Source organism: Cyprinodon variegatus, unplaced genomic scaffold (genome assembly GCF_000732505.1).
Source record: "Cyprinodon variegatus isolate N-32 unplaced genomic scaffold, C_variegatus-1.0 Scaffold83, whole genome shotgun sequence".
NCBI classification, from domain to species: domain Eukaryota; kingdom Metazoa; phylum Chordata; class Actinopteri; order Cyprinodontiformes; family Cyprinodontidae; genus Cyprinodon; species Cyprinodon variegatus.
The window spans coordinates 1,356,994-1,378,376 of NW_015150536.1; the positions used below are offsets into that span (position 1 = coordinate 1,356,994).

Sequence of the window (21,383 nt, forward strand, 5' to 3'; positions counted from 1 at the left end):
TTTTGGTCCAGTGTGTAGTTTTCTACTGTTGATCCGCTATAATTTATGGTGTTAAAGTTATTGTAGGTATCTATCATGAAATTTAAGAACAGTTGATGTTTCCTACTGCTAACAAGTTTTAAGGAGATGCAGATTTCCTTTTCCAGCAATATTTGGCACCTGCCCAAATGTCCAAAATTACCGAAGCAGGTTTAGCGACCATGGTGTTACACTGTGTTTGTTTTACCAGCAATCTGGCCTTAACCTCATAGACCAGGATGGGATAATAGTCCTCGAGAGTGGGTGTCCTGACGCCTACAGTACTAAAAAAAAAACACCTGAATAAAAAAAAATGTGATGATTTTTATGACTCTAGAGAACCTGCATACTGAGGATTTAATTCAGTCATTTGATTCAGGTGTTTTTTAGTATTTTTAGTTTTATTGGCTTGTTTTTAATTTTAGGCTGACAGGAAAGGGGGAAAGAGAGAGAGGGAGAGGCATACGAGAAAGGACCACAGGTCAGATTCAAACCCGGGTGGCCTGCGTCGAGGACTAAAGCATCCGTACATGGGTTGTGCATGCTAACCACTGCGCCACCTGCATGCCCGATTCAGGTGGTTTTGCCCAAAGGCACGTTGTAAAGTTACAGAACACCAGCTTTTTAGAACTGTAGGTGCCCATTCCTACCTTAGAGAATTATATAGGGTATAGTCATGAGGAAGAGACATAGCAGAAAAATCAATGCAGATGACCTCAAGGTCCCTTAGTTTTAATAGTATGGATATTGAATTTTTGTTGTCCGTAATGAGAAAGATTGCAAGAAATTAAGACAAAATTATTTAATCTATGTTTAATTAATCTATAAGTTAGTTTCACTTTTTACAATAAGAAGCAAAAGACAGCCTGGCCAGCCAAACTGATATACCACATACACAGTGAGGTGAGTCTCCATGTTGAGTTGTGCATTACCTTATCCGTTTTCTTAGCTTTCCTTTCATTATTGATTTATTTTCCTCATTCTAGTTAATACATGTTGATACAGGCGGCACAAATAGTTTTCTGTTGTCTTTAATGCCAGGACTAAAATACACACATTTAGCTTTGAGCTGGTACAGAAAAAAATACTTAGAAGAAAAGGATGCTAGGAACAGGGAATTCCATTATCTTTGAGATGACAGGTGATGATGACTCCTTTTTCAGGGGTCAAAAAGATGTCAGATTGGTACATTTTGAACAATGTAAATGACTGGAGGAAAGAGCAATAACAAAGAAATATGTGACAAGGACATGCTCCTTGCAAGACTATCCCTACGTTCTAAATGCATACAACAAGGGCCCTTCAGTTGGGAGAAAATTACAGAGATGCTGAAGAACACAGAAAATGTCAATAACCTCAGTAATCAAATGTTTTGGACCTACAGAAATGTGGCAGGTACCCTCAAGCCCTCAGCAGCAAAACAAAAGCCAGACAATCAATATTTTGTCGCTAAACTATCAAATTACAAACACGACTGTCTCCAAGCACAGGGGTGTAAACAGTGTTGAAATGCAAACCCCTGAAAGGCTGAGGCTAAATGTATCAGAATCTGTTATCTCCTAAATAACCAGCGACCTTGTTACTTGTGTTTGACACAATGGTGACACTGAATATCTACTGAGTAGGAAAGAAAAAATGTATTTCATTATTATGTGAGCAGATGAATTTCCCGACAGATTGTGGATGGGCATTATTCTAGATGCCTTGGGCCCCTTTGTGGTGTGAAATATTGTGGTCATTTGGCTAGACGAGAGGCAGTGAGGACCCCCTCCTAGACCAGAGCAGACGGGTGCAGAGGAGCCTGGGGCTGGCTGTATTAATGAACAGGCAGTGCTGAAAGGGACAGGTTCCTGTAATGCTGATGAATGGTCATTACAGAGCAGAGATGGGAGAAGAGAGTGGAAGGGAAAGAGGGAAGAGGGGGAGGAGAGCGGAGTGAAGTGGGCGCTGAGGGAGTTGTGTTGAGAAAAAAAAGGCTTTAATTTGCACCTCAGATTTCTGTAAACTCATTTATCATGTCAGCAGTTGCCCTGTTCATCATGTATCTTCCCACTCCACCGTGTACATGCCGTCTCTTGGTTTGAACCTTCCTGTTTTCTCTGAATATCTTCCGTTCACCAAATAGTTTTATCATCTGTGCTGAAATAAGATGGCTGACATCCATACCGTTTCAGTCATCTCACAATATTTTATAGAATTATTGAGCAGGACCTCGGAATCTTTGCCATCGGTTGACTCGTTTTTGGGTCTCTGTGAAGAGGCGATATTTCTCCTCTGCTCTATTAAGCCTGATTGAACAGGTGGGGCTGTAAAGGTCAGAGGAAGGATGAAGCATCAGGAGATGTATGCACTCAAGAGACATTAACTTACTAGAGGTCCACTCCGTCTGCTCTAGATCTCATTAACTTCTCTCGTACAGGTATTTGAATCTTTGGCAGGTAGGTATTTGAAGAAACAGTTTTCTTAACCAAGCTGCTATGTGTAATTAGAGAATAAAGAATGGACTGGCTAAGTTGAATATAAAAGGTGTTAGAAAAAAAATGTAAAATGGATACTTCCTCTTTTTTATTAAAGATTTTGTGAAGTTATTCTTCTGTGGAGAGTTAAAAGCATTGTGAAGAAATCCCCAGATTGGTAGAGGACAGATACTCAGTTGAAAAACCTTTTTTTTTTTTTTTTTTTGTAGCTATTTAATGTTCGCACACATAGTGCTTTTATCAAATCACTACAAATATGTTCAGTGTCTGTTTTTCTTAACTTGTTTATTCCCACAGGCAACTGTTTTTATTTTATTCTTTTTAATCTCTGGTAACTATAACAGTTTTTTTGGCCTTTGGGAAGCTTACTTAGTATTAGAATAAGATAAATGGTTATCTTCTCTAAATAGTATCAGTTTCATTACTCAACAGCTGTGGATGTTCACATGACCTGGCTTCTTCCAATCTGAATGTCTGGAAGGAGATGTCTGAATTAAACTGGTATAACAGAAAGTAAGATTTATATCTTAATCAACAAATCTGTTACATAAGCTTTAACTTACAACATAAGTAAAGTAGCCTTAGTACGTTTATTGGTGCTAAGGACTATAGAAAGGAGAATGGGTATAATTAAATACGTTTAACTTCTTCATTCCCGTTTCTAGACAAAAGCACTACATATATTCATTGGTGTATTCATTCAAATTTCCCTTCCGATTGCATTCTTGTATTTGAAATTAAGCCTTAAAGACATTTATAAACATGCTTAGTAGTGACACATATTACCATTATCATATTCAAAATAGGGGGAAATCCATCAATGATTACTAATCTTCATTTTCTAGATGCCAAATGTGAATCAAAGTGATTTTTTTGTGATTTCTGCTCCCATTTTTTGTGATTCCGGCCAAATGTTAATGGCATATTTTCCTCGGGATTTGGTGGACTGAATTAACTCCCTAAAGGCCTTCTGCTGCTCATCCGACACACTTTCTGGGTCACACCTGCAAGAAATGGCCCAGAGCATATCTCATCTCTGCATGTGCACAAGTGCCTTTCTATCAGATGGGCTCTTGGCAGCCATGTAGATTGTCTCTGTCTAATTGTAATTCACCAGTGCATAATCTAAAATTTGTTACACACTGTAGTTTTAATGTATCAACTAAGTGCCCAGCATCACTTAGCATAGATGCCACATTGCAGTGTAACCACCGTAATGACTCAGTTATTGCTGATGCAGTGGGAGAACATATACTACAGCTGAGCACATTAAGAGAACAGGACGGCAAAGTGTCATTTTTGTTGTTGCTGCACACAGATAATTGTATTGTATTGCACAAAAAAAGGAAACATTAATGTTTCCTCAAAGGCTGAAGAAGCCCTATCAATCCTTGGGCAAATATAGCTTTGTTAAATGTATAGTGGAGGATGTTCTTTTTCTGGGTGGTGAATTGTCAATCATTCTGGTGATATGTTTATGTAAGGCTGTCTTACCTGCTTGTCCCCATCTTAGCTTACCGGTGAAAGTCACTTAATCTGACATATTGTATATAAAAACTACAAATCCTCTTTTAGAAAGTAAGCTTTATGAGTGATGCAAACAGCAACTGTTAAACAGAAACTTTTAAACTCTTGCATGTGTTTAACAGGACCTCTTTAGAGCGGGTACAGGGTTGTGCATGTCCATTTTTTTTAAGTTGAGAGGGCAGAGCTTTTCAGAAATTCAGGAAAACCTCCACTATACTTTTTTTTTTAATAGCAATTAAAAATTGCTATTAAAGATATGCTCTAGGCCAAAAATAAAAAATAAATATACACAATAGTATCCCAGGTTAAGGTAGTGATATTTGTATAAAATCTGTAGCCAAGCCAATGTTAACAGAAAATTAAAGCAAAGAAAAGCATAATTTCTCAATTAAAGATGATTACTAATTCACTATCTACTATTTTTTCTCTTTCTTCAGTGGGAGGAGGTGAGTGGCTATGACGAAAACCTCAACACCATCAGGACCTACCAGGTGTGCAATGTCTTTGAGCCCAGTCAAAACAACTGGCTCCTCACCACTTTCATCGATCGCCGTGGAGCTCAACGCATCTATGTGGAGATACGATTCACTGTGCGGGATTGCAGCTCCATTCCAAATGTCCCAGGCTCCTGCAAGGAGACTTTTAATCTTTATTACTATGAAACTGATTCTGTCATAGCCACCAAAGGAACAGCCTTCTGGATGGAGGCCCCCTACCTCAAGGTGGACACCATTGCTGCAGATGAAAGTTTCTCTCAGGTGGACTTTGGTGGGCGCTTAATGAAGGTCAACACAGAAGTGCGCAGCTTCGGCCCGTTGTCTAAAAATGGCTTCTACCTAGCATTTCAGGACTACGGTGCATGCATGTCTCTGCTGTCAGTCAGGGTGTTTTTTAAGAAGTGCCCAAGTGTGGTCCAAAACTTTGCAATATTTCCAGAGACTATGACGGGAGCAGAAAGCACCTCCCTGGTCATTGCCAGAGGAATCTGCATCTCAAACTCAGAGGAAGTAGATGTCCCAATAAAGCTCTACTGTAATGGAGATGGAGAGTGGATGGTTCCTATTGGAAGCTGCACGTGTAAGGCCGGGTTCGAACCTGACAATAGCAACGTCTGCCGTGGTAAGAAAATATTAGTTTATTCATCTAAAAAATGCTTGAGTTGCAGTGCCTTGCAAAAAATATTTATGCCATTTAAATGTTTTTTTCATGGTGTCATGCTACAACCACAGCTGTCAGTGTTTTTATCGAGATTTTCACTATGTGGTTTTCAAAGTATTTTTAACAAAACTATGAAAACTTTAGTTTGCATTGGTACTTGGTTCCTTTACTTATATTCCTTAACAATATACAGTGTAATTAAAATTCAGTAATTTGTACATAGAGCTCACTTGCGTCAGTACCAATAAATCACCTCTGTTAAGGCATCAGTTTTTATAAAGAATCTTAGTAAAGAGAAAGTCTCATGACAACCTAGGAAAATATTAGGCAGGTCAGGCATAATATTTAGGAAATTTAATAACATTGTTTGGTTATACAATGTTATCCAGGTTACAACATATGCAGCATAGAAAATTGAATAGGTATGATGCAGCTTGCTTTTATGAAGGAGGGAAAAGAAAGTCAAGGATCCACCTTAGGTGGGAAAATCAGGAAAAGCCATGTAAATCTGCTGTTTATTAAAGGATGATTAGACGAAATGGCATAGGTTAGATGGCTTTCAAGACTTTTGTATAGCACTACATTTTAGAGTATTGATTTCTGCTTTAGTCACATCTTCTACTTAATGTTAAATAGAATCAGATTCTTGGTAGACTTGCATGGGTGTACCATATATCACAGCTTCTTCATATCCCTGTAAAGATCTATCTCATTATGTTACAAGGCTTTTGTTGAGCATAATGGGCTGCACTTTCTCTCTTTAGCACATCTACGTCCAATATAATAAAAAGCACATTAGCATCAGGTCCTAATCTCTAGGAAATGCCAGGATTTTGCACAATCTAATTCACAAATGGAGAAAGGTTTGTGTCTGCCTAACTACACATAAGTTTTAAGAGATAGATAATTATAGATCCAGCAGAGAAGATGTACATGGTTGCTTTTTGTTGTTGTGTGAGTCAATGTGTTTTTTTCGTTGTTTTTTTATATGTCCTCCTTGACACCTCTAGACTGTGCACCTTGTTGTTTCAACACACATAAAAACACATACAGAAAAAAAAATATGCCCAAGGTGTCTGGCGATATTGTGGGTGGCTCAGGGCTCTTAGCGTGGTGCAGTATTGGGTAGGACTGCCTCAGGAGGTTAGTTCGAGAGTATGTGAAGCTCAGATAAGATTGATTGACGCCCATCTGCTCTGATCAATAAACAGATATAAGAATGCCACATATCTACAAAGCACATAGAGTGTGACTGTGTCCACAATATCCTCCCAGAATGACTTTGGTTCCTATGCAAAACAACTCCATATTCTGATGTATAAGATTTAGCGACTGTATAGAGAGAGAAAGGTTTATGTCAAATATGTTTGAATCAGGAATTGTGTAGCAAAACGAAACATTAGTGGGCTTTAAGCATCTTGAGTCACACATTTTGCTCTCTAAAATGCATTAATTAATGATCATTTGTTTTTTTTTGTTTCTTTTTTCTTTAATTTTCACTTTTATGTTTCATAACATTTTACATAAGAGCACTACATGAAAGGTTAGGGCTTGTTTGTAAACAAAGATTATTGTGAGCATGGTTAGTTTATCTAGCTTCTGCTGTATAATGTAGATGTTTATATGGATAAGGGGGCTAATCCAAGGTCTAAATCTGATCTGATGTATTTTTCATAATAGAACCAGTTGATTTTTGTTATTCTTTTTTTATGGATTTCATAGTGGTGAAGTTCTTAGCACCATTGCCTTGCAGAAAGAAGGTCCTGGGTCTGAATCTTAGCCAAGGGTTTTCTGTAAAATTCATACAGTATGTTCTACACTATGAGGTTTAGTTTCTCAGATGATTTTTGACTTCCTTCCTTCCAAAAATATCACTGTTAGTTAAACTGGTTACTGAAAATTGTCCTAAATATAAATCTTTCCTTTGTTTATGTAATTGTCTGGCAACTGGTCTAGGTTGTACAGCACTTAGCTGGATTGAGTTTTCTTTTAGGAAATTGGGAAGTAAAGCATGTATTTCAAGTTGAATAAAATCTTAATGGAAATACCGACTTACATTTAGGACACAAGCAAAGAAGCAATATAAATCTATTATATCAAAGAGAGGTTGACTAAATTGGTCCCTCATAACTTGTCACTCTGGAAATTTGTGAAACCTGTTCCAGTCTTATCTCCACAGAGATTATCCCATCCAGTAACAGCAATACAGTTTCTCACTTTTTACACCCCGCAGTTTGGGTTTTTATGCATTAATATAAATAATAAACATTTATTCTGAAAACACCTGAGTTAGCTCAATACTGAGGGATAACAGACTTGGTAGACTATTTAGTATAAACCATGAAAAAACAAAAGCTTAATCATCATTCTGTCTATTTTTGCTGCAACTGTTATTGGTTGAAAGAGCAGGCCCACCCTAGGAAAATCAATATGTGACCTAGTTTTTGCTTTGGTCAAACCTTACTCAAAGCTAAACAGTACACTCACATGTTCAATTCAGTATCGCTTGATCAATTCATTTTTCGTGGGGGGTTTTATTCTAATAATGGAGGGATCTTTGAATTCAAACAGAAATGTGTTATTTTCAGAATAAAACATGCTTATTTGGAGAAGCTATCAGTGTGGGGTATGCTTTGGAACAAGATGACTACTTGTAAAAAGCTGAGTTGGAAAAAAATGAAGCACTTTTTTTTTCTCCCAATGGTAGCATTACCTGTAACTGTTACTGTGAAATTGGCCCTAAGGTGCTGAAACAACATTAAAATTGGATGTCATCCTTAAGTAGCTAATAGTAAAACAGCTTTCCCTAAACTAACAATGGCACAAATACTTTCTAATGAAGATAAACATATAATGTAGTAGTTTATAAAATTTCTACTTTAAATATAGAATGCTATGTTTGTTTATACTAAGGGAAACATCTTTTTCTCCTTGAATATGTATGTTTCTTGTCATTGTAGCGTAAGAAACACATGTTGGTACCTGATTGCACTTTTTTCATGCATTAATTAGTGACATTTAGTGTGATGTGTATTTGTGGTACCCGCTGTCAGCTAGGCATAGAGGCCATGTAGCGATGTTGTTCTATGCAACAATGATGCCAGCATGCCACCCTCATTACAAGCTCCCCAGCTCCCACACAAGCCATTTGAGTATGCCCTCCTCTTTTCTGCCTCTGCCTTTCTCTTGCTCTCTCCCCCTTCAGCTATGTAAGCAATCTGCTAAATATTTTATCACCTCTCTGTTAAATCGAGCAGACACACTCCCAACAGCACCCTGCCACCTTTGCCACTGCAAAGCTTGCCTTGAGTGCATGTGTCCTGTTTAAGTCAAGCACTTCAGAATTGCTGGTGGCAATAGGTTTTATAAAGCATTTTTCTAACCACAGCTGTGAGGTCTGGCTGAGTGATGGATAGAATCCCCTTGATTACGTTTACATGATTTGCTTGTGTAATCATTGATCATTTTAATGATCTTTGCTTTCTCAAATCAGTGATTAAAATTCATAGAGTAATTAATCCGATGTCTGAAATCTCAATGGTGACATAATATGATGCTAATTTTCTTAACACTAAGCAGCCCTACTTGATATAAAAGGTCAATCAAAGCTTTGGGCTCCATGCTATCTAATATAGTGTTACACTATTTCTATGAGGCAGGTAAATTTTTTCCAAACCTAAAACTGCTTGAATGCAGTAGGTAGAGTGACTACCACTTAAGATGTCGTGTTATTATTATTATCTATGAACAGACTTTGGTCAAACTTGAGGCAAACAATCAGAGAATCAACAAATTTAAAACTGGTGTTTTGTGTTGACAGGGACACACCCAAAATATCCACAAATATAAGAAATTGGTTTTTCAGATCATTTGTCTTATCTTTTTTTTTTTTGTATAATTATGCTTATGACCTAAGATTTTTTTCATAGCAAAATAAATGAAAGATTTAAAGTAAAAAATACAGTACATATAATACAATATTTAAATCTTCTTATTGTTGCTCACATCTTATCTCCTTGCAGATAACGCATCAGCTGTGCTGTATCACAGAAACTACTTCAACTTTCATTTTAAAACAGTTACTAGAAAGAGTTATTACTTTTTTACATTAGAGAGCAAAGCAATTTAGCAAGCGGAGAACCTTTATGTTAGAGTGTGTTTCACACCGTCTGAGAAGATTGAGACACAAGAGCAGAAAGTATTCAGGGGCAACTAGGGATATTTTTTTTCTTTCATTTCTTTATTTTTTTTTCAGTTGATTTTTGGATTTACTGATTATTAATCTAGCAAAAGCTGCTTGATAGACCATTTTGTTTATTTATTTTATTAAATATGCCAAGCATAGGAAAAACTATGCCACCCGAGGATTTCTGGATATAACATTTAAACAGAAAGGCCTTTCAGCTTAAATACTTATTTATTTCTGTTACAGTTTGGGCTTATTTAGTGCTCTGATTAAGTTGTTATTAGCAAATGGCATCTGTATTGTGTCATTAGTCATAACTTAATTAGTCGACGATCATGTTAAAAACTCATTAATCACAATATTCTCATCATTCCTTTCAGACCTACAATTAGTGACTTTAACAAGTTTAGGTTCTGTGTCATTTATATGTGTGGCCTCTGTGTGTGTTTGTGTAGCGAGAGAAGTAAGAGAGAACATATATAGTCTTTGATCTAATCTTAAAACTTTTCTATTAGAATTATTTTCAGATTACCACTGCATTCCTCCATAGTCCATCTATCTGGTACAATACTCATGATTATGTATTTATATAGTCTAGTATTTCCATAATTTCTCATCCAAGCAGTCTTATAGACCCCAAAGAAATATGAATCTTCCCTTTAGTTTTTTTTTTTTCACTGTTAGACTCCGGCAGGCTTTTGACATGCCGGCACATTAATATTACAAATATTCAAATAACTTTATTTAACATTCTGTAGACTGACAGTGGCAGTAGGATATTCACAGCCCATTGAGCAAGTGCGTATCCCTGGACTAAGTGCCGATTCATCATGAATGCCTTACTCCTATCTAATGGCTGCAATCATGTTGATGGCACACACGCACACACCCGCACCCACACACAGAAAAAGCGTATTACTTTCTAAGTGTCTTCCTTATTTTAAACTGTGATCATATTTTAAACCCTAGTAAGAAATAATGTCAATATACACTGCAATGGGGTTCATGGTCATAAAAATCTATTTGTTGTTTTTTTTGTTTGTTTTTTTTCTCCACATAACTCGGACTATAGAATTCCACAAAAAAAGACAAAATGTTTTCAAATCCTAAAAGCAAAAACAAACACACTCCTCCAATCCGTTTTTTTTTCCCCACTCCTTTTTATATCTTATCACAGTGCACAGGATCTGACAGGATAGGACCTGCAAAGACCCTCCAACCTATTAGAGCTAATTTCAGCCCATTTAGCCTTGTCTCCTTCTGTTTCACTGAGTTTACTTCATTTGCAGGGATGCATCCCAGTGTACTTCCCATTACACAACAAAACACACACACTGACATCCACTAAGTCACCTTGAAGCCCAATTAAGTAAACATCTGACTCTTCCTGTTTCTATAAGTCCTACGGCAGTGAGGACCAGTGTGATGGGGACAAAATGGAGCGGTAAAAGCAAGAGAGAGAGAAAGGTTAGGCAAAAAGAAGAGGGTGAAAGACCTCTTGTTTCCATGGTTCTCAATAGGGTGAATGGGTGGGGTGAGGGTGTAGAGAAGTGCTGAAAGAGCATGACCCAAACAAAAACCCTTTGAATTCAAGGCTTAGAGAGTGTCAATAATGACCCAAACACAGATGCTCTGCTCTGACTTGAACAACAGTTGGTCTCTAATGATGCAAAAGGAATCTAGAGATTTTGTGTAAAATCTCTAGATTGGAAGACATACCTACGACATACCTGCTTGGAAGACATACCTACCAAAAATATGGGTCTTCACATCTCCGAAGAGGGTACACATAGTCCCACCCCTATTACTTGTATATCTTCCCCTACTCCTTTTCAGTTTATGCTGAGTTTAGTTGCTTTCAGTCTGGCCTTCCCTCCAAGCCTTCTCTAGTCTCTCTATCCTTAATTTTCCTTATTTCCAGTCAGCATGTAATTTTTCAAATAGATGCCCCTTTGACATGACATATCATCCAAGATAGCCAAGTACACATGCTTTAGACTTAATCCTATCAGTATGTATTTAAACTCCTTTTTTTTTTCTAGTATTGGGTGGGCTCTGGAATTTTAAGGTTGATTGGAGACACAACAGTGCAGAAGGAGACAAAGGACCTTAGCCATTGACCAGATGGGTTGAGCCCAAAAACTGCCTATGTGAACCTTTGCAAAAATGAAACAAAAGCTTTACACCATGAGGGGCTTCCTTTTAGCCTTTACACCAGCTTTGACTTCGATTTATCTAATGCCCACTCGATCCTTGTGAATTCAATTCTCAAACCATTATAAAGTTATTAAATACATTTTCAAAAAAAAGAATAAATGAGTTTAAAAGTTTTGAAAAAATACATGAAAAGTAAAATTCTAGTTGGACAGATCTGCCAGTGTTTATTTGCACTTGCTAAGTCTATCTATTCTCGTCATTTAGAAAAAACAGAAAATGTTCTAATACCTTTATTGAGGGTTTGCTGCCACATTGTGATAGATTTAACTTATTCACGATTATCATATGGTACTTGTGGATAGTTGATCTTTCAGCTCCACAGATCTGCAGCGGCAGCCAGACAACAAAAAAGTTGAGAGCATCGTCAAGGAGTAGTGTAGCAGACAATGCTGAAGTTAAATCTGAAAAAAGTATTTAAAATGTCAACTTTATCTGTGTTTTGATCATTCCAGTGGGGCTATTAAGCAAGTATTTTACACATACCAAGAAAGAAAAAATAATCCACAAATGAAGTTATTGGTATTCAATATACCATAGACAGCAAATAAATAATATTGAAGAGTGCCGCATGTAGTGAAAACAAGCCCACAAGTATTTCCCACTAAGTATAATGTTGACATTAGTTAGAGTTGCATTTTGTTTTTTATCATTGAATTATCCAGTGAATGCCACAAGAGTCATAAACTACAAGTAGAATTGAAATCCCCATTGACAATACATGGTGAGGTTTCACTTGTTAAAGTTCTGAAGGAGTAGATCAGAGGATGATAGAAAAAATAATAATTTAGAGAAAAAGAACACTTTTTCAAACACTGAAAATAGCTGTAAGGTGTTCTTTTTTCTTATGAAAAATAACTGCAGGAACATATATGCACACACACTGCAAATGGCAACTGCTGAAAAGAAAAGCATAATGAGGCTTGTTTAGTTTGCTTTAAAACAAACACTTAAAGAATGTACCTGATGATATATCAAAGCTGAGATCTGCAGTGACCCTATAACCCCTCATGGCAGTTTGCAGATGTGAACATTATGGCCTCAGCTATCTATTTTATACATAAAAGGTAATCTAATTGTGAATGAAGTAATTCGCTGGGATGTTTTCGATAGAAATCTGAGAATTAAAGGAGAGTTTTTAAGAAAGAGTATAGTCCCAAATATTTAACCAAGAAAGCTGTGAAATGGCTTGAGAAAAAGATAACTGCTGCAAAGGGCCTGACTTGTATACAAATGAAAATCCATGAAATTAGCTGAAGATTAGCATAGAAGATAGAAGGGATCCTTAAAAATACAATGTGGGCAAAAAGTGAGCAATGCATACAACAACATTATCCATACAGGGCATATTTTACAGACTTTTTATTCCAATAAATCTTTTTCAAAGGTGTTTGATCAATTTGGACATTAAACATGTACCTTTGATCACATTATTTTCAGTCTTTTTTTAAAGGTATCATACATTTTGCCTAGGACTGTTTCATAAAGTTATTTTTTTTGAAAACCAACCAAAACCAAAAATGAGGGGAAAACACCCGTAAGGAGCCAACTAACAACAAGAAACCAGCAATGAGGAAGTGCAGAAGAGATGTATATATGGGGGACAGAACAAAGAATGGGCTAATGAGCTGATATGGAGCAGGTGTGGATAGAAGTAACTAGAAAGGAGCCAAGGGGAAAGGAGACAGGCACAAGGGGGGAAACAGAGAGCAACTCAAATGCAACACAACTTAAATATATCACAGAATAGAAAATAAACAAAAGAACAACACAGAATGGCATAGATAGCTGAAAACTCAAAACTTAAAGTCCAAAGGAGGAGAACATGGGTGTAAGCATGTAAAGCCAGGACAAAGACTAGAACAGTTTATATACTACAATTAAAATGAAGAAAACAAAAAATACTGTTTGGTAAAAGCCTGGTTGTAGTTGTCATGTTGGGTATGGGGATCAAACCCAAATGCAGAACACACCACAGAGACAGGGGTAAAAGTTCAACAGTTTATTTTGAATCACACAGAATAAATCACAGATACTGATTCTGGTCCGGGATGACTTCACAAGGGTTTCTCTGTAGAGAAGGGATAGTTAGGTTAGCCAGAGGTCTGGGGGATCTTGACAGTCAGATACTGTTCTGTACCTGGAGAGATTCAGATTGACGCAGTGAGAGAGGGAACCAGTTGGGTCCAGAGTTTGAGGGTTCAGCAGAGAGCTAGCAGCGGCAGAGCTTGACTTCAGACTTGAGCTCAGACTTTGAATGGTCAGCCAAGGTTCTCTCCTGAGAACTGGAACAGACTCAGCTTGAGGTTCTTCAGGTTTGGCTGTCAGGGCAGGCAGGCATGTCTAGGAAGCAGAGAAGACAAAAACAGGTTAGGATCAGATTACTCCTCAGAGTATCAGATCAGAAGGCTTGGCTCAGGTTCTGCTAACCATAACTGGCAACACTCTGGCACTGAAAACAGGTCTGGCCGCTGCTTAAGTAGTTGGTCTCCTGATGAGAGGATGAGCCTCAGGTGTGCAGGTGACTCAGCTCAGGAGACCCAGGACGCCCTCTGCTGGAGAAAGGTGGCAGAACTCCAGATCCCAACAGTAGTTGTGGTTCGGGAAAGGAAAAATAAGAAAATTCCGGCTTTTGAAAAATATATATTTTAAAGACAATACACTACCTCTTTTCCAGCACACTTATAATCAGATAAATTGTATTGTCTTTTAAAATTGTGTTTCTTTTTAAATGTGGAATAAAACATTATGAGTGTGGGAAATTGAAACAGCTTACTTTACATACATTATTATTAAAATAGAGCTTAACATATTTCATTTATTTTTTTCCCCTTGTCCAATAGACAGTATTTCTGAGGTGGAGTATGTTGGTTTGGACTGGCTATAATAGTTTGACAGCTAAAGGTATCAACGGTCAGCACAAGTTACCAAGGATAAATACAATACAGCATAACTATATTTTTGAAGCAGCTACTGTATTCATGGTGCTATCTGGAAAAAAGTTTTTTTTGCATTAGAAAAAAGACAAGCACTGTGCTTTTTACTAGCTGGTCCCGGAAGTCTTTGGGACTGTTATTTTGCTATTAAAGCAAGAACCAAAGGTTAAATTTCCATAATTTTGTTCATTGTATAATATGTAGTGTTTAAATTCAAAACTGCTACTCTGTAAATATCCTAATTCCTTCTGTGGCAAGCCTGCAATTGCCATGTGCATCCGCATATGCACCCACGCATACAGCTCCATTCACCTCTGGCTAAACTTTCTGTGTCCAATTTCATAACCTAATCATGTTTGCTGTAATCCTTGCACACTTGAAGCAAACCACATTAGAGTTCCCAAGTAAATGCTTCCTAAGTGGCCCTGATTAAACTTATGTGAAAAATGAAGTCTGTGTAATTTATGTTATGACACCATGCATTATCTTGAACCATCTCAGCTCCATATAACTGGAAGGTCATATCAAACACTTCTTCACAGCCTCCACAATATGTAATTATCCAACAATTAGACTCATCCCATAATCTTGATTTCACTATGTCATTGTCTGGGTGTAATTATGTGTTTTCATCTATGGTTAACTCAATCTTTTTCGTTTTTCCTTTTTTTTTAGCCTCAAGTTATGTTGCTTTGCAGAAACCAGAAGAAAGGTCTCATTTAAGACAAATCCTCCCTGAAGTCTGAGGGACAGGTTATTAATAACCATCAGCTGTCTCATACTATAGTGAAAAAGCCTTACTCTTGTTATTTTCATTCAGAGCTTCTGCTAGTACTGCAAAATAGATACCATCATTACACCACTGTTTCTCACCTTGCCTGTTAGTTATAAAGGCAGCATAATCTTAAAGCGAGGCATGCTTTTATGTAATATGCTACTTTTATAAAAAATAAAATAAAAGTACTGTCTTACACATGTACAGAGACATATTTCACATACTGATGTGGCTCAATGACTGTAGGAAATGGATTGTAATTAATTACCACTTCCTACTAAATTCATTTTTGCTTGCTGATGCATACTCTCATTACACGAATAATACATTTAAGAAAGTTCTAAATATATACTTTTTTCACACTACTGTATGATTGTATTGTCTTTCAGTTAAGTATCTAAACAACACCAAATGAAATAACCATAAAGTCAACATGTTGTGCTCAGGAGTAACTGCCTGAGACCTATTTGTTGAGCTTTTTTGGGAGAATACTTAAATCCAACTTTTGTTTAATAAAAATATGACTGAGAAAACCAAAGATAAAGAGGAGTTTTTTTTTTTAGACTGCATTATAAGCAATGTTGAAGTCCGGAAATTTTTATATCAGCTGAATAACACAATTTTTTTTCTTGGCAAGTCATGACAGTCACTTAAATAACGTATGTAAAAGATGTATCACATTGAAAACAGAAAACAAGAAAATTAAGAAATAAACTTTACATTTAAGTTCATATAAACTTTCTAAAATGTATGGATTAAAGAGTTTGTAAACATGGATGTCATGGTTGAGCTGTTTTAACACTTTCACTATAACTATAATTTATCAATTAAGGATCTTGAAATTGTTGTTATGGAATTCCACCCATCTGTCCGTCCGTCCGTATGTCCATCATCCATCCACCCACACACATAGGCTTGATCTGCTACAACCAGGTACCAGAGCACAGATGAGTTCTGTGTACAGCTCTGGGTTTGGGGGATGTCTTTAAAATTGTTGAGGCTGTATTGAAAGTGACTTAGATGTCATCACAGCCCTTTATAATCTGACCTTTATAATTATATTTTCAATGTCTATGCTCTCTGCTTACAAATACAAAATGCACTAAGAAAAAAAAAAAACTACTATTTTATCTTATCTCTGGTCCAGTATGGGTGTATGGCTAGCTTACTTTACACTGTGGTATACTTCTAAAAGAGAATGATATCTGATTAGTCTGGCTATGGCTGACAAACAAATGGATTTGCTGTGTCTGGAATGTTCTCCTGGGGAACTGGAAGGGCTGCGATAGAAAGACACTGCTTTGTGTTGGAGCCGGTACGAATAATAGGACCCTTTGGGGAATGAGTGTAGCAGAGAGAGATAGGGACAAAAAACAAACAGTCTTGTACAATACATCAATTCTCAGTATCTTCCTTTTTCTCTCCACCTACCTCTCCCTGACTTCTTTAATAACTTTCTATTTTATTACTCCTAATAATGGTTGACCTATCAGTAGGTTGTCAGACTTTAGGGTCTATCAAGAGTTTGTACTCACACAATGTTTATTGTTTAAAACTGCCCATAAAGAGAAATCACAAAAGTACCCCCGTGCGGGAGCACTTAAAGGTTTACCTTTGTGTGTTTGATTTACACACTTTCTACCATGAATTGGTCACAAAATCTCATTCCCTTATGCCCTTGTTCTTATTTTTTTTTCTCATTTTTTGCCCCCTCTATTTCTTATTGTCAACTTTCCTATTCTCCAATATTGTGCTGGAACAGCAGTCACAAAGGGAGTGTGACAATAAAGGTATTAGCCAAATGCAAAGTCAATGTTAGGCCTTAACACTCCCTAATGCCCTTTAAATAGAATTGCTGCCCCCCAAGAAATGCTTTATAATGCTCTCAAACTGAGGTTTTCTTTTACCAACTGTTGTGACCTGAGTCCTCATCAGCTTTCATTATGCACACTAGATTTTTATATGCGCTTAATCTAAATTGGACGCCCCTTCATTTTAGAGATTGTGCCTAAAACTGGACCAGTCAAAAGGCCCTGGCTTGAGGTAGAAGGTGTGAACCCTTCTAAGCTCCATTGTATTCCTTTGCTCTTTTGCATACATAATCTCCATTAGAAGCAGCTAATTGTTGCATAGAAAATCTGGAAGGATATTGAAAAGGCGCCCTGCATCATGGCCGCAGGAAGTGGGGATGCTGCAGAATCCCCTAGTGGCGAGAGGGAGATAAAAAAAAAAAAAGTATTAAAAATACTTTACGATTTATACATTTCTTATGAATATTTTGGGAAACGATTTTGACTTTTTATTTTATTGTTATGTGTATTTGGATTTTTATTTCATTATTTTGAGGCCTAATGGCAACCTCAAGCAAGCTAGTGGTCACCGGATAAAGAGATATCCTGCTTGCGGCAGCAAACTAGCAAATTTACATAGTCTAATGACAGAAACAAGGAGGAAATATGGCATGGAAATGGATTTCGGAATTGTCCGCTTATGAGAGACTTTATCTCCACAACGTTAGAGTGCACCTCAACATTGGGACACTTGTAACCAGACAGGGCACTCTGCCTGGAGCTCAAAGTAAGAGCATGGTGCTGACGCGCACTTTCATATCTATTCGGGCAGTTTAATGTAGCCATAGTATCTTAGAGTTTTAGTTTTGGATTCTTTTTGTAATGGTTATATGTTCAATAACTTTAAAATAGTATAATAATATTATTATTATTTCCTAAAAGGGATTTTGAAGCTAATAGAGTCATGTGTAAAAACACAGTGACTCATGTCCATGCCAGCTGAACAAATCTACGTTGTTATAGTGTTATTGTGAAGTTTAATTAATAGCGCATATATTCACCTCAGAACTGATGTTGCCTGTATGTTACAGACCCCGGGGGTGTACACTGAAATATGTATATGACAATAAAGCACAGAGCCTCAATCATTTACTTATTTATTTTATAGGCTCATAGGTCTTTTGTCCAAAAAAAAAAAAAAAAAAAGAAAACATTTTCACAGCACACCCTGTTCAAAATTACTTCCAGCGGCCCTGCCCTGCATGACACTGCCTCGAGAAGTATACAATGTGAAGGAGGGGGATAATTCTGATGTGTTTAAATAGCAAGAAGCTTCGTTGAGAAAAGACAACACTGATCCATCTTTCACACACAATTTATCATTCAATTCAAGTCACAAAACCTGTTATGACACAGAGTTACTTTGTAATAGAATGTTCATTTGGATTGATATAGGTAACAGGTGATGAGAACCAAACTACATATATACTGGGTTTCTGAGCTTCTTGATCGAAGTGGATTACACCTTTTATCAGTGTTAACACCCCCTAAACTAAAAGACTATAACAGAAAACTACTGCATGTCTATGTGAATTTATAAACAATTCAGCATCTTACACCTGGGCGTATTTGCAACCACCCTGGTCTTTGTAGGAAAATATATCTACCTGTCTATTGAATGTCGGACCCATTTTTTTTGTGTTGAGAAATTAGTTATGTTGTCTGCTTGATCTTAGTGCTTTAGAGATGCATCTCTCAGGTCTGTTCTCCTCTTTCGTCCTTACTTAGTATCCGTCTCTCTTTGTGTTTTTCTTTTTTTATGTGCTTACTGCCCCAGAACACCTTAATCCAGTGTGAAAGCAATTGGCTCTCTCAGATCTAATCAATAGAGGGCTAGGGCACCGAGCCAGGGGGAACATCTCTGGCCCCTGCTCAGCTACAATCAATTTAGAACCATCGATTCAGTGATTGAAATACAAAGAGCAGACGCACTGAACCGTACAGGTGTTTTATTGTTTGGGTGCACCAACATGTTATATATCTCTCATTGTCAAATTTCTTTGTATTTATGTCTGTTTGCTTGAATGTCTGCACGAGACTACAATCTGTACGAAAGGGTGTGTATTTTCCTATGGGTGTGTATAGATAGTATGATTTATTTTCAAGTCATCTGTAATAAAGAGGGAATGGCATTTAATCTACCACCTCTGAGAAGGAGCCAAGGAAAAAAAAATCACTCCTAATCCAATATGTCCTGCACATGGAAGCAGGGTTTTAAAGGTGGGTGTGTAAATGTGTGTTATGATGGAGTGTACATTCATTTGTGCCCAAGACTTTCCTGTTTTTTTTTTTCTGCTTTTTTTTTTACATGTCAAGTACATTATTTCTAAAAAGCAAATTGTTGAATACTCCTGTGGACAGAATTCAGATATTTCTTTCGTAAAATAATATTAGTCCATTCTCTAACCTGCTTATTTCTTGCAGAGTTGCAGTTTTATAAAGAGTTGTAAATTAATTCTTACAGGATTTTTTTTTACTATTGTGGTGTGCTTTCCACCAAGGGTGGGGTGGCTGGGTTAAACAACCCAGTTTCAATATTGATCACAACAACCCAACATCTTCCTCAGGTCCCATCTTCTTCTTCTAGAATGTTCTAATATACTATTCTAATATATATTCTAATATAAAATGTAGTCAGAGCAAAGTTGCCAGGAAAATTAATCCAATATTACACTGTCATGCTCTTTAAAACATATGGGCGCATTGGTGATGCAATCCCTGTGCAGAGGCTTTGGTCCTCAACCTGGCCATCACAAGTTTGAGTCTTGGCCTGGCGACCTTTTTCTGCATGTCTTTACCCTCTTTCTAATCCCATTTTCTGTTTGCCTTCTTTCAGAGAATGCAAAAAGGCCACTATAACTTAAACATATAATATGAAAAAAATCATAGAATATGTTACACATCAAAGCTAAACTGTATTAATCAACTTTGTTACTGCCATTTAAATACACACATGTTAACATTAGGGTGGTTTTCCAAGCCTAAAAATGCATTCAGCGTAACCTTCCTTTTGAACCTATGAACACCTGATATGTGATAGCTGCTGTTAAAATCTAATATAAATTCAACAATTTCTTTTACCTTTTTTCTCTCACTACTTTGGACTGTTGTGATTCATGCTTTGATCCACCCCAGAGGAGAGGTGAATATAAATATTGGCAATTTAGAAAGACATTACAAATACTTTAAATACATGTAAAAACATTAACTCTAACACTCCACTAATTAATTTCAAGTACTCATGAATAATTTAAATGAAGTCAAACTACATCAATCATTTTTGTTATTTTATCATAACTAAGCTTAATTTATAAACATTATTACAGGAAGAAGCAGAATATTATATTAAAAAAATAAGTTCACATTATATACATTCAGTTTTGTTGGCATGAGTTGGTGGGTGGTTCAGTAGAAGCTCTGTATGTGTTAATGTGGAAACAGAGGGCAGCTGTCTTAGTCTCTGCTCTGACTGCAGACACGTTTTTTTTGTTTTAACCGACCACCTGCCAGTCCTTTGGAGGTGGGAGAGATGCAGTAGACAGTAAACAGTAAATGTAAACTCTCAGAGCAAGCAGAGATCTGATTAAAGTCTCCAAAAAGAATAATAGAAAAAAAGTTTATTTCTTGTTTAAAAAAACAAAACAAAAACAACAGAAATCGCTAAATAGAGCGTCAAAGTCACCAAGTTGGCATCAGTGTCAGAAAATCTGCTTAGTTTTTTTCAGAGCGGCGCACTGAACACTGGCCGGTCCCACAGTCAGAGGCAGGAACTGGTCAATTTTAGAATTTCATGATATTTAAATTGATATGAAATTCTTAATTTGGTTTGTCTATGTAAACGTATAGATATATAAGTCTATGTTTTTTTTTTTTTTTATCTATGTTACATTTGTCGTTAAGTTTAAAATCGATTTTGGCACACATTTAAATTGTTATTGTTGTCATCTTAGGTTTCAACATTTCTGAGACTGAGGGTCAAGGGCTAACCTGTATAAATAAATGAATTATAAAAAATGTTTTTTATATATATATATATATATATATATATATTAGGGATGGAACGGTTTATGAAAACCGTCCGAACCGTTTGGTTCGACTGTCTCGGTCCGATTCGCGTGTGTTTCGTTCGGTTCATGTGCTGCTCCTTTTTCTCATAGGCAAAGCGATTACACTCCAGAGCAGAAGGTGGCGGTACTGCGACCAAAGCGAACCACCAGTAGTAAACAAGAAGAAGAAGAAGCG

The 21,383-nt window shown here is 36.8% G+C and overlaps 1 protein-coding gene across 2 annotated transcripts in view; it reads left to right on the top strand.

The window, feature by feature from the left end:
- The window catches only part of ephb1 (EPH receptor B1), a 223,440-nt gene that overhangs the window by 98,523 nt on the left and 103,534 nt on the right, over positions 1 to 21,383 (top strand). For both annotated transcript variants that reach the window (XM_015373231.1, XM_015373230.1), the window contains exon 3: positions 4,460 to 5,141. In XM_015373231.1, the coding sequence (XP_015228717.1) occupies positions 4,460 to 5,141 (682 nt within the window). The remainder of the gene's footprint in view (positions 1 to 4,459; positions 5,142 to 21,383) is intronic.